At 38.9% G+C, this 13,595-nt stretch overlaps 1 protein-coding gene across 2 annotated transcripts in view; it reads right to left on the bottom strand.

The window, feature by feature from the left end:
- HGF (hepatocyte growth factor) overlaps positions 1-6,169 on the bottom strand; it is an 84,888-nt gene extending 78,719 nt beyond the window's left edge. The window contains exons 1-2 of one of the 2 annotated variants that reach the window (XM_040260728.1): positions 6,052-6,169; positions 5,628-5,757 (exon numbers count right to left, since the gene is read on the bottom strand). In XM_040260728.1, the coding sequence (XP_040116662.1) occupies positions 5,628-5,715 (88 nt within the window). In that variant the 5' untranslated portion in view covers positions 5,716-5,757; positions 6,052-6,169. Of the gene's footprint in view, positions 1-5,627; positions 5,916-6,051 lie in introns of those variants that run through there. The other variant, XM_040260729.1, reaches the window with a different exon arrangement.
- Positions 6,170-13,595: the final 7,426 nt, after the last annotated feature.

Below are 13,595 nucleotides of genomic sequence, written 5' to 3'. Positions count from 1 at the left end.
CACTAGCTCCAGTTGTTTTATTAAACATGCAAATGCTACTTACTAATGTCTATCCTAACATGAAGTCCACAGTAAACAGGAGAAAACATGAATTCCTCTGAATTTCTTGTTCTCTGTAAAACCCCAGAATACAATCCCCAGAAGACTGGGGATTGACTAATTTCTATAATAATGCTTACATTTTATTTTATTTTCTTCAACTTTTTTTGCCCTACAAGATGAAATGGCTATGGTAGAAGAGATATAATTTAGAAGACATTTTAACATAGAAACTCAGTCAACCAAATAATCTATCAACATGTTATTCATTGAGTGTGGACCAAATGCCTTGCATAATGTTGGCAGACTGATGATAATTCTGGCATTCTTATTGACTTGCCAAGTGACTTTGTTTTATTACCTTAAATGCTAATATCCCATTATTCAATCTATTGATACAAAATAAAAGTTATAGTTGAACTAAAAGGAGTGATTTAAACTATAATCATTTGGAAATCAATTTGGATTATGAAACATTATGAATATGCAAAATTTTACTTTTGTTTTTGAAATTTCATCCTTTAATTTCTGGCATAAGAGAAGAAACTGTTATTCTCCCAAGCTAAGAAATGGTATTATTCTTTTCAAATTTTGATTTCTGCCACATGACCATGTTAATGGGAGCTAAGTTTCACCACTAAGAGTTTTTCCTTCTTTTGACCTTAGTGCACTATTTCATAGGTGCACTATTTCTTCAGATGATTTCATAAAAATCATCTGAATTTTTGTATAAATTGGAATATTTCTTAGAGACAAATAGTAATAAATGCAAAAAATATATTCAAAAAACTATTACCAAAATGGAAAAAATATGTAATATATATACATATATATAATCAATTAAATTAACTAAAAGTACAGAACTTAAATTGGCCTAATGTATATTGCATTTAAAACATATGTTTAAATGTGAGAGAAGAATGTAAAACTAAATTTAAAAAGTCTAAGACAAACACTGAGTTCAGATATACATTTTACTAATTACAAAAAATAGCACCTCTGGTCAGTGCTCTGTTTTGTTTTCTCAGAACCAGACAACAGAAGGAAGGCATTGAGGATGACTATAGAGAAAAGGGGTTTCTGTGGGATCCTTGGTTATGTTTAATTCTGCAGATCCTCAGTTGACCTATAGAAATGTGTTAATGTGTGGCTGTACCTCATAAAAATAGTCTACTCTTGCTGACAAACTTTCGATCACTACCTTTCATCTAAAGATCAAAAAGTATCCTGAAAAACAAATAAATCTATAATTTCCCTTTACTAGATAATAAATAGGAGAGAAAAGCTTGTCTGGGGTTACAAAGCTAATCAGAGCCAATCAGAACCAGACACTAGGATTCCCTTTTCACTCTTTATTTCTAATGACTTAGAAGCTTTCCCTTATAATTCAGTCATCTCTACTAGGTCAGTAAATGAGTACTCAAAACTGCAAAGTTCAAGCTAGTTGTACATCATGTAATCCACACACCTATAAAATTAATTCCTTCTTCAATAAAAGAAAAATTCAAAACAGGGGTCATTCAAAAACAGCATCTGAAAATAAAATTCCTTTGCTGAAAATACTTTCAACTTTCTCTTCCATATGGATTAACAACTGATGCTTGTTTTGCTAAAAACAGTTAAAACACAAACTTAATTTTGGAGGAAACTCAAAAATATCTTTGGATCAGATTTTCCCTACTATTTTTTTGTGCATGACTGTTAGTTGAAGTTTATAAACAAAATACTGAAATGAAATCAAAGGGTAAGAGATCACTGCAACTTTGTCATGCTTTCCTGTATTTTAAACTGCAACTTCTTTTCCCTCTTCCCTCAGTATGGGAAAACATTCTCAAAGCTATATTTCCTAAAGAAACTTAAGTCCCAGTTTTAGAACTGAAATCATTAAGATCATAGTGAAAACCTACAAACAGAAAGTAGGGTCAAATGTATCAAGGTGCTTGAAGAAAGACACATTTCTCCCTCTGGTCCCCAGGCCTCACACTCATTTCTCTCAGTACCTCATATATTTCTTCTCTGTATGGACTAACCATTGACTTCAAAGGAAAATCATGCAAAGGAAAGGATTTGCAGGGTGTGGAAAGAAGCAGGAATCTGGCTCCACATATTCTGAGAAACCTACCCACGTGATTAGTGATTAACAGCTTGAAGTGGCAAGATGTTAAGATGAAAGTACACAAATAATTAATGGAAGGGAATGGTGGTGACTGGAAATTTACTTCCCAGAGGCAAAAATCATAAAAACAAGTCCAACTCTTCATTGCTGTTATCTAGGACTTGGATTCATAAGCAGACAATTTTGTCCCCTTCTTTAGAGAAGTGAACAATATCACAAGTAAAGATGTCAAGAAAGGATCAAATCAGATTTCAGTCAAATGTTAGTATTTGAGAAGCAGCATAATTATCTCTTCCAAAAAGATTTACAAATGAAATGATGTTCAGTATGAGTTTAGGACCCTCCCTAGGCATCTCCCTCCTTCTACTTCATTCCACTTCCTCCTTTAGCCTCTTCCTGGTCTCTTGCTTCATTGTCTGTTTCTTTCTACAGCTCTCCTCCACACCCCAACCAAAGCAACCACACTTTATCCATGTATCTTGTGAACTCAAAACCATCTGGCTGTGATCCATAGTGTTTAAAATAATGTAATTTAGTGTGATGTTCAAGCATACATATGCACCATGCTCAGTCGTGTCTGACTTTTTGTGACCCCATGGGCTCTAGTCCACCAGGTTCCTCTGTTCATGGGATTTTCAAGGTAGGAATACTGGAGTGGGTTGCCATTTCCTTCTCCTCCAGGGCACCTTCCCAACCCAGGGATCGAATCTGCATCTTTTTTGTCTCTTGCATTGGCAGGAGGATGCTTTACCACCGTGCCACACCTGGGAAGCTCATATACATGCTAGTCTATCTTATTTTTCCAAACCCAGGTCATACTCCTCCTCCTCAGGCACTCAGTACACCACCCCTACATGATTACTTGTCCTTTGTTATACTTACTCATTTTAGTACCTTCAGCCACTTTATGTTTCCCTGACTTAAATACTGAGCATACTACTACCTATATTTTCATACTCCACTTGGGTACTACATACCCCCTAAAACTTATTTGATCTTCTAAGCTAGACATGAACTCTCAACCATAACATAATACTACTTCTAACACAGAATCATCCTTGTATTACTAAGTAAAATAGATTTTTTAAGTTAAGTTTTGATTGATTTCACTGCTGCTGTTTTCAATATAAATAAAAGAAAAAATGCACATTGCATATTTCATTCACATAGATTTAGGTAAGAATCTCAGTTCTATCCATTATCTAAGATAATAAGACAAAATAATTAAGATTTTAACTTTAGTTTCCTTATGTAAAATGAGTCAATCCAATAATGCCAATCTTATTAGAATTAAATAAGCTTTGTCTTAGAACCAGGTCCATAACAGTTGCTCAACAAATGTAGGTCTTTGTGTCATTTGTTCATCTGTAAATCTTGCACAGACTCCTTGACAATAGGGGCTCCTTTAATGTTCCTTTGTTGTTGTTAGAGGAATTGGATATTTGTATCCAGTGCAGGTGGGATGATGGAGGATAATCCTATGTGGACTAGTTTCTTATAAAGATGGCTTGGGTCTATAACAATCAATATTTCTTCAAGTTTTTTTTAAACTGTTCTAAAAATATCTCCAAAATACATTCTGCTCATAGCTGGTTATCACCTCATTATAATACCCACTTTGTTTTAAATATTGTGTTATCTCACAGTATGTAAAAATGCAGACTCATCAGATAAATTAAAAGAGTATAACTTAAGCAAGTAACAGCAATAACAAAGTTCTCAATGTTCCATGTTAGATGTTAAAAAAAAGAACAGACTTTCTTTGTATGTTCTAAGAGGGCTAGCCATGTTTTCTACTTTGAAGAATGTTATGTTTTTTAAAAAACTATCAAAATAAACTTGACAAGGCAAATCCTCTTTTTGATAACAATTTTAACATTATCCACTCTAAGAATTATTCTATTATCTGTAATTCCCAAGTGACTTCTTCTTCTTGCTTGCAGCATTCTCTTGGGTTCCATTCTCCCTATATTCAGGAAATGCAGTCATTTCAACACTAGCCAAAGTGAAATATAATTACAAATGTATATCTCCTGCCAAAGTTTCAAAATGCATGCCAAAAGCAAATAGACATTGTCTATGGTTGATCTACTGTTTGGGTTTTCTACACCACAATCCCCATGTATTAGCACAGATGACTCCAGGTAACCATATTCTACTTCAGCCCATCAACATTTTAATCTTAGAAACAAAAATCCTCAAAATGTTAGCCATCATTTCAATTTAGGCTCAAAATCCCCCAAACCAGCAATGTCATATAAGAATTAATTTTAACACGATACCTCTCAAGGGTGGTAACCTGCTAGATTGATACTTTTTTCCCATCTCTTTAGAAATCTAACATAAGTATTTTCAAACTGACCCTTTCCACACAGTGTTGTTTTCCAAAAAGAACACATCACAAAATCAAAGAAAGCCAGGTGGGACTGAATGACTTTTCTTGTCATTTGCAAATTCTTGGTGTTTTCACCCTTTGGATTACATCGAAAGCTAGATCAGAGGTCTGATAAATTTCATATGTAACTTATCTCAAAAAATATAGCCAGTTCTCTGTCTTGTATTATTTTTAAAAAACCATGTCTGCCATCTGGGCATTTGTTTTGTTCCTTTATTCCCCTGTGCCCACCTCTGATGCTCACTACCCTCTCCTGTTGGCATCCCAGCCACGACAGTGATAATACAACAAATACAGATGTTTCCTCTTGCTCTGATAACAACAGAAAACTTCCCAAAGCAGCAAATGAAAGTCTAAACTTCCAGGCAATATGAACTCCCAAGCAACTCCTTCCCAACCTGTAGATCCTGAGGAGAAAGCAGGAAACCAAAAGGAGCAGTTCTGCAGCTGTAATCAAGTCACACAATTTTGGCCTCCCTTGCACTGCAGTGTCCAAAGGGCAGGCTTCCATACTCAGAAAGAATAAGACCTTAGAAGAGAGGCTTTCTCTTTCATTATTATAACATGCATATATTCAGAGTTTAATCTGCCCTCTCCAAATGAAAACCTGTATTAAGTCATAATTTGGCCCTGAATGTTGACTGAGTGAGGTGGGATAGTGGACTGTCGTGGAAAATTGTCTCTAAAAAAAAATAAAATAAAAAATAAATATTGTGTCCCTGCTGTACTGACCATCACTGTCCCCGTTCAGATCAGACCCTCTGTTCAGCTTTAAACTTCTCCAAGCCGGTGTTAGCACTCCATTCCCATTCCACCATCCAGGACTATCAGGCTAAGTGAGATGGGGCTGGATCAAAGGGGAGATGGGTAGAAACAACAGGGGGGATGCTAATTATCATTTAAAATGCTTTTCAACCAGCAAAAGAATGTCAAAAGAAAGCTAAATGAGAGGTTTTAAGAAAACCTTACCACAAGCTGAGTTAAGGAAGGATGCTGGGAGTAAGGCAAAGGGAGAGTTAGGGAAAGCAAAGGTTAGCAAGAGAGAGTTAAATGATAATACTAAAGGAGAAAACTAACCTGCATAGGGGATGGCGATGGGAAGCAAGAGGAGGTGCAGGAGGACGTGCTGCAGCAGCAGGACTGGCACAAGTCTGATCGCCCACATGGTCCTGCTGGGTGTGCTGGCGGATCCCACTGGAGCAGATGCCTGGGTGAAAGAGTCCTGTGCCGACTCAGAGCCTAAAAGAGCCCGGCGGCTCTGAGCTGCTTTTTATTGCGATGAGCTAAGTTTGTTGTGTGATTAACTGGAAAGATCTAGGTCTGAACTCCCTCTTACGGTAAGAAACTGTTTAACAACAGCCCTTTACTCTCTCCCACCCCCCCTCCTTTCCTCACTACCCCCCCCCCCGCGCCCCCCCCCCCCCGCCTTCGCCCACCACACCACCAAACAGATCCCAGCTCCCCACCCCCCACCCCCACTCTGCTTAGGAAAGAAACTTACAAAGAAAAGGTCACCTGGCCTGAGGCCAGCTGCAATTTGGAAGTTGGAGCTCCAGATCCCAGTGGCTCCTATCCGAGTAAGGAAGGGAGGAGCAAGGCTCAGTCCAATAGCTAAATCAAGGCACAGGCAGAGGACCAATTCGCTAAGTTTAAACAGGAAAATACATGTGTTTACATATCTATTTGGGAAAAGAGGAAGGGGAAGCAGCATAAGAAGAAAGCAAAGCACTGCCTTTCTGTTAAATGTGCTTCAACTCCTAATCTGTCTAGTTGCACTGCTAGAGCAATCTAGGGATTCCAAACACTGACACAGTTTCCCTAGGGTGTTAGAGCCCGGGAAGGAGCTGGGAGGCAGTCTGGGAGGCAGATGGCAGACAGGTCCAAGCCCAGGTAGAAAGAAGTGCCATGAGAACAGAGTATGATACTGTGGGGTAAAAATAAATGAACCAACAAAACAAAAACACCCACGATTGTCAGGCAGAAAAATTGCCCCTCTTCAATGGGCTCAGAGCAGGTAACTTTTTTCAGAAGCTCAGCTAAGCTCCCCAGTTACAGCAAAGGTACCAAAAGCACACAAACTTGTCTGATTTGGGGACTGTGATAAAATTTGGTCATGCCCTCTTCTTAAAATGTCTAAAACATTGAGATTATCCACTGCCTCTCCCTGGCAGATAAATGCGGCATGGATTCCATGTTCTGCCTCTCCTCCCTTCCTCTTTTCTAGCTCCATCTCACATGCATGCACTTCCCAGCCTCCCTCAAAGTGGAGGGGACAAAGGCTTGCACTGCGGAGGAGGGGAGAAGATAAGGGGCGAACACTTGGGATACAGAGGTTTGTCTTTGCACCTTGAGGTAGTGCTTTGATTATTTTAGGTAATAGCTTGTGTTATTTTTTAATGAACTTGGGGGTACAGTTGCCCCATGTGTTTCTAAAATGGATACAAATAAGAACAATGTCTCTGTCTACAGAGGAAGGGAAAATGGGCATAATGTGGTCTGTCTCTGGAGCTGTCCAGAGATGGTAGTGGGCAAAATTAAAGCCATCTTCAAAACAGCCTTTCCTCCACAGCTCTCATTCCTCATCCTTCAGTTCAGCCCACCTCCACCTCCTGAAAGGACTTGAACCTGAGGAAGAGCTAGAAAGTGAAAGTGAAGTTACTCAGTCATGTCTGACTCTTTGACCCCGTGGACTGTAGCCCACCAGGCTCCTCTGTTCATGGGATTCTCCAGGCAAGAATACTGGAGTGGGTTGCCATTTCCTTCTCCAGGGGATCTTCCTGACCCCAGCTATCGAGCCCAGGGATTGAACCTGGGTCTCCTGCATTGGAGGCAAACGCTTTAACCTCTGAGCCACCAGGGAAGTGCTAGCTATTAAGAGAACTAGTCTTGAGGAATCCACTTCATCTTACCTTTTCCTATTTTTAATCCTTTTCTTTTCTTATTTTCTCCATATAAAAACAAAACCAAGCAAACACACAAATAATTTGTCAACCTTTCCTAATGTCCTAAGTACTGATTTTACTTTACTTTTTAGTCCGACTCTTAGCAACCCCATGACTGTAGCCCACCAGGCTCCTCTGTCCATGGGGTTTTCCAGGCAGGAATACTGGAGTGGGTTGCCATTTCTTTCTCCAAGGGGTCTTCCCAACCCAGGGACCAAACCAGGGTGTCCTCCATTGAAGGCAGATTGTTTATGGTCTGAGCCACCAGGGAAGCCCACACACTTTCTATTACACTTCTTGCAGATTCTCAATTTCAGTATGTTATTGTGTGACCATGATCCTGATTTGCCCCGTGGTAACTCCTGTGCTTGGCTAGGGATTCAGGCTCCTTTTAAAGAAGCTAGATTTTTTTCTGTAGGTAAACAATGAAGGACCAGTCTTCCTATTTGTTTTCTCTCTCTCAGAGAAAGCAGAATCAGGGCTATAAGCATAATTTCAATTATCGTTATAGCTTGGGGCAAAATCTATCCGGGATAAGAAACTTAGGGCACCAAAAAGAAACTGAACAATCTTATTTAACAGGTTACACATTTTTACAGTTTTTCTTGCCACATTAAATATAATTTATTTAGAATTATTATTTATATTTCTATTTTGACAGGTTATTTGGTTTATCTATATTGAAATGACAACTAATATGCACTGAATTTTTGGTGTATGCTAAGCATTGAAGGAGATCAGCCCTGGGATATCTTTGGAAGGAATGATGCTAACGCTGAAACTCCAGTACTTTGGCCACCTCATGCAAAGAGCTGACTCACTGGAAAAGACTTTGATGCTGGGAGGGATTAGGGGCAGGAGGAGAAGGGGACGACAGAGGATGAGATGGCTGGATGGCATCACTGACTCGATGGACATGAGTCTGAGTGAACTCTGGGAGTTGGTGATGGACAGGGAGGCCTGGCTTGCTTCTATTCATGGGGTTGCAAAGAGTCGGACATGACTAAGCGACTGAACTGAACTGAAGCATTGTACCAAATACTCTTAAACAGATTCTTACTAATCCTTACAATAAACCTACATTAAAAAAATAATCCCCATTTATAGTTGAAACAGCTTAAGTAAATTATTTTTATTCTTAAATAACTTGCTCTAGATCCCAAAGGAATAAGATTCAGGTGAGAGAGCTGAACATTGTTGATCACAACACATAGGATGGGATAAATTTCTGTAAACCTTATAAGAACAAGATGTTAATCACTAAAATTATCCTGATACCAAACATATAGGAGGTGCTTAACAATAATTTACAAAATAAATGAAAGTATAAATAATTTTAAATCTCCCAAAAGTATGATGAAATACACAAAGTAATGAAACATGCTATTATTTTACTTTGTCTTGATAAAGATTCTCATTATTTTTTCAAGTCATAATCATATTTTTCCCATGCTCTGCTCTTCCTTTATACTCCTTAGTTGTTAAACTGTATAAACCCCCAAAAATGTGAAAATTGTTTGATAAGACAGAAAATTTTATGAAGACAATATTTTAAATGCTACAACTTGTATAATTCCTTAATTACAAGATGGATCCTCATTGCCTACATAATATCATTTTAAATCTTTCATAAGTTTAAGTTTAATTCTAGTATTCCACACGAACTAGATTGATTGGGGAAAAAAAGTACAAGTACACCGCTGATGTTTTTTAAAAGCCTGTACTTGATCCCCTCCACTCCATTCAAAAAAAATCCCTGTCTTCAAAAGCCTCATGCTTCTCAATCACAAGTGATGTTTGAGTCCATTTATATTAGAGCAAAACTGATAGGACTTTGTGCTCTGTAGACCACTAAAGAGCTCTACATTTGTGGACAACTCATCTCATTTATTAAGTAATAGGCACATATATTGTGACATTCTGTTTGCTACTACTACTTTGTAGACTCAGTTTAGTCCTACACCTGGTTTCAAATCCCAGTTACTATCTTGCCAAAAGTTTTACTTTCATTTCAGTTTCCAAGGATTAATAATTAAAAAAAAAACCACTCATTACACACAAATAAACAATTTCAATATTTAGTAGAGGATTATTTAATTTCAATATACGACCATTAAAAGAAAAATGAAATAGACACAATGGAGTGTAACAACATGTGCATCACCAAATTGGGTCAGTCAACATCCGGACTTGAACAGCGTATGCTGGGAATTCCCAAGGAACAGCAGTCTGGAGTCCCAGTTGGGGAAAGGTCTAATGCAGTGCATCCGCTCCATGGGTGAGACTTCAAATTGCAGTTTGGGGGGTTCCCACTTATAATCCTAGGCCTCAAAGTGATATCATCATCACTGTGCATGCAAAAATGCAGCTCTGGTTTTACTGTAACATTTTTACAGTGTTGTTTGTTTTATCTTGTGAGTCATAGGATTTCGTTAAACTCCAGGCATGGTTGGCCAGACCTCCAGGGGCTCAAGAATTCCAAGACCCACTCCCTTTCTTATCTAAAGTGCCACCTGACTAGCTGTGCTTGTGGGCAGGCATGGAATCTGGGCAGTGTCCAAGCAGATCAGAAGCAAGATCAGTAGATGGGCTCTTCTCCTTCTGAAACCTGAACAAGACTTCCTCCATTTTAATTTTCCTTACAGTCAGCCGCAGGATTGTTGAGGTTGAAGAACATAGGAATAAGGCAATATAACACGAGCAATCTTGTTAATTCTGTAGGTCAAATAACAATTCCAAACAGCCTAAAAGAAACAAGATAATTAAAGAAACAAGCAAGGGGTTAAACAATATAGAAAACCATTTCTGAGTGGTAGGGGATGTTGTAAAGAAAAAGTTTCACCATGAATTAGAAGTAAGATTTTGTACATTAATTCCTATTTCAATTAACTTATTGGCTGTAATAGCAGTAACAACAGAATGTTCTATCAAGGAACGATTCCTTTTTTCTATGAAATTTTGTAATACTTTAGTTCTTTGCAAAATCTTACATAGGGTGCTAAGGAAAAGCTAATATTAGCAATAGACAAAGTAAGAAATAGCATTTGAGTCAGTTCAGTTCAGTTCAGTCACTCAGTTGTGTCTGACTCTTTGTGACCCCATGGACTGCAGCATGCCAAACTCCCAGAGCTTGCTCAAACTCATGTCCATTGCATTGGTGACATGGACATTTGAGTCAATAACACCTGAATTTTCATGGAGAGAACATAATAGATGGTCCCCTTCCAATATAAATGATCAACACATCTGGAAAGGGCTTCGTAACAGATATATAGATGTAGTGTTTACATCATCAGTTACAATACATACTAATTCAGGGGCTATTTAAAAAAAAAACATATCATAGGTTTTAGGGAAAACAATTCATTCACAATAGTTGATGGGTTCTCCAATAAGTGGAGTTCCCCAAGTGCAATAAGTTGGTCCACATAGTGGTCCCTCATTACCCTTGTCACAGTCTATCAGTAAGTTGTTGCGATGATTACAGTGACACAGGAAATTGTCACATAATACTTGTGTTCAAGGCTTGAGCTGTATCTTTACCAGAGCTGTGAAATCTAGCTGCTGCTGCTGCTAAGTCACTTCAGTCGTGTCCGTCTCTGTGCAACCCCAGAGATGGCAGCCCACCAGACTCCCCCATCCCTGAGATTCTCCAGGCAAGAACCCTGGAGTGGGTTGCCATTGCCTTCTCCAATGCATGAAAGTAAAAAGTAAAAGTGAAGTCGCTCAGTCACGTCCAACCCTCAGCGACCCCATGGACTGCAGCCCACCAGGCTCCTCTGTCCATGGGATTTTCCAGGCAAGAGTACTGGAGTGGGGTACCACTGCCTTCTCTGGTGTAATCTAGCAGACAGACACATTTTGTCTATGGAAAGGTAAAGTTAAGAAAAGACTGGCTTTAAAGTCTTTTGGGCAGATGAAGTTATCCTGAGTTCTGGTCTGGCTCAGCTTTCTCCAGCTGAAGATTCACCACTAGCTTTCTTCATATTTTTCCTTTAATTATAGCATATCCTTGAAGGTTGAAGCATGAAGGACAAGCTGCATTATAGCTAGGCTTCCAAGAATAATCTATTCACGAGAATAAAAACTCATGGGCTAATTTTCCAATACTCAATTGTTTCAGGATGGAAGTCTATTTTATGAGTTGGTAAGTTTGAAATGCCGGGAGAAATATCAATAACCTCAGATATGCAGATGACACCACCCTTATGGCAGAAAGTGAAGAGGAACTAAAAAGCCTCTTGATGAAAGTGAAAGAGGAGAGTGAAAAAGTTGGCTTAAAGCTCAACATTCAGAAAACTAAGATCATGGCATCTGGTCCCATCAGTTCACGGGAAACAGATGGGGAAACAGTGGAAACAGTGTCATACTTTATTTTTTTGGGCTCCAAAATCACTGCAGATGGTGACTGCAGCCATGAAATTAAAAGACGCTTACTCCTTGGAAGAAAAGTTATGACCAACCTAGATAGCATATTCAAAAGCAGAGACATTACTTTGCCAGCTAAGGTCCGTCTAGTCAAGGCTATGGTTTTTCCTGTGGTCATGTATGGATGTGAGAGTTGGACTGTGAAGGAGGCTGAGCGCCGAAGAATTGATGCTTTTGAACTGTGGTGTTGGAGAAGACTCTTGAGAGTCCCTGGGACTGCAAGGAGATCCAACCAGTCCATTCTGAAGGAGATCAGCCCTGGGATTTCTTTGGAAGGAATGATGCTAACACTGAAGCTCCAGTACTTTGGCCACCTCATGCAAAGAGTTGACTCATTGGAAAAGACTCTGATGTTGGGAGGGATTGGGGGCAGGAGGAGAGGGGGACGACCTAGGATGAGATGGCTGGATGGCATCACTGACTCGATGGACATGACTCTGAGTGAACTCTGGGAGTTGGTGATGGACAAGGAGGCCTGGCGTGCTGCAATTCATGGTGTTGCAAAGAGTCAGACACGACTGAGTGACTGAACTGAACTGAAGTTTGAAATACTCATTCTCATCAAAGGTGTTTCTGATTCTCCTATAGGTTTATTATTTAAAATATTGATAGCATTATTTAAGTTGTGTGTGTGTGCATGCTAAGTCACTTCAATTGTATCCTACTCTTTGCAACCCTCACGATCATAGCCCACCAGGCTCCTCTGTTCATGGGATTCTCCAGGCAAGAATACTGGATTGGGTTGCCTTGCCTTTCTCCAGGGGATCTTTCTGACCCAGGGATTGAACCCATGTCTCTTGCATCGTCTGCATTGGCAAGTGGGTTCTTTATCACAAGCGCCACCTGGGAAACCCCATATTTAAGTTAGTCCTCCAGTTCTTATAAGAGCCATCTCCAAGTTTAATTAATTGCTATTTAAGCATATCATTCATTTTATCAGTCAAACTGCAGTTTGAGAATGATAAAGAATATGAAAGACCCATTGTATATTATGTTCCTGGGCAAATTTTTATATTAATTTACCTTTAAAATGTCACCCATTGTCACTCTGAATTTGAAGTGCAACACCATAATATAGATTAATTATCTCCAATGTTTTAATATAGTCTGATTGGCTTTCCCAAGAAGAATAGCCACTAAATATTGAGAATAGGTGTCCACAAGAGTACACACTTATTGGCATCCTTTATCTCAGAATTAATGGACCAATATAGTCAATTTACCATATTTTCCCAGGCAGCTTGCCACATGCCAATTTTTCTTTGACTAATTGCAGAAAACTTCCAGGCTTACTATGTTGACAAATTAGAGATTGTAAAGAAAGAGATTTAATGAGATCCATAGCTAAGGAAATCTTGATCCTGAGCCTACTTGTATGTTGCTTTTTCTCTCAGATGGCCACATTATTGGTGTGCCCACAAAGTCAAAGTGTTTAACTCTCTGGAGTCTGAATAGACTTCTACTGCTTGGATTTGGGTTTGTTCATCTGTAATAGAGATATACCATTGTTCCATAAAATTTGGAACACTGTGAGCATCAACATGAAAGACTTAAACATTAGTAGTTTAAACAATTTCCCAAACATCAGACCATAATTCCTTTTTCCATACTCTTCAGAGGTATTTGCCAGTTAATTTTTACCCATAGGGGAAGCAAGGTGGCTGATCCACTGGCT

Source organism: Oryx dammah, unplaced genomic scaffold, assembly GCF_014754425.2.
Source record: "Oryx dammah isolate SB20612 unplaced genomic scaffold, SCBI_Odam_1.1 HiC_scaffold_18, whole genome shotgun sequence".
Lineage (NCBI taxonomy): Eukaryota > Metazoa > Chordata > Mammalia > Artiodactyla > Bovidae > Oryx > Oryx dammah.
The sequence above is the reverse complement of the archived record's forward strand: the minus strand, read 5'-3'. Positions and strand labels throughout refer to the sequence as shown.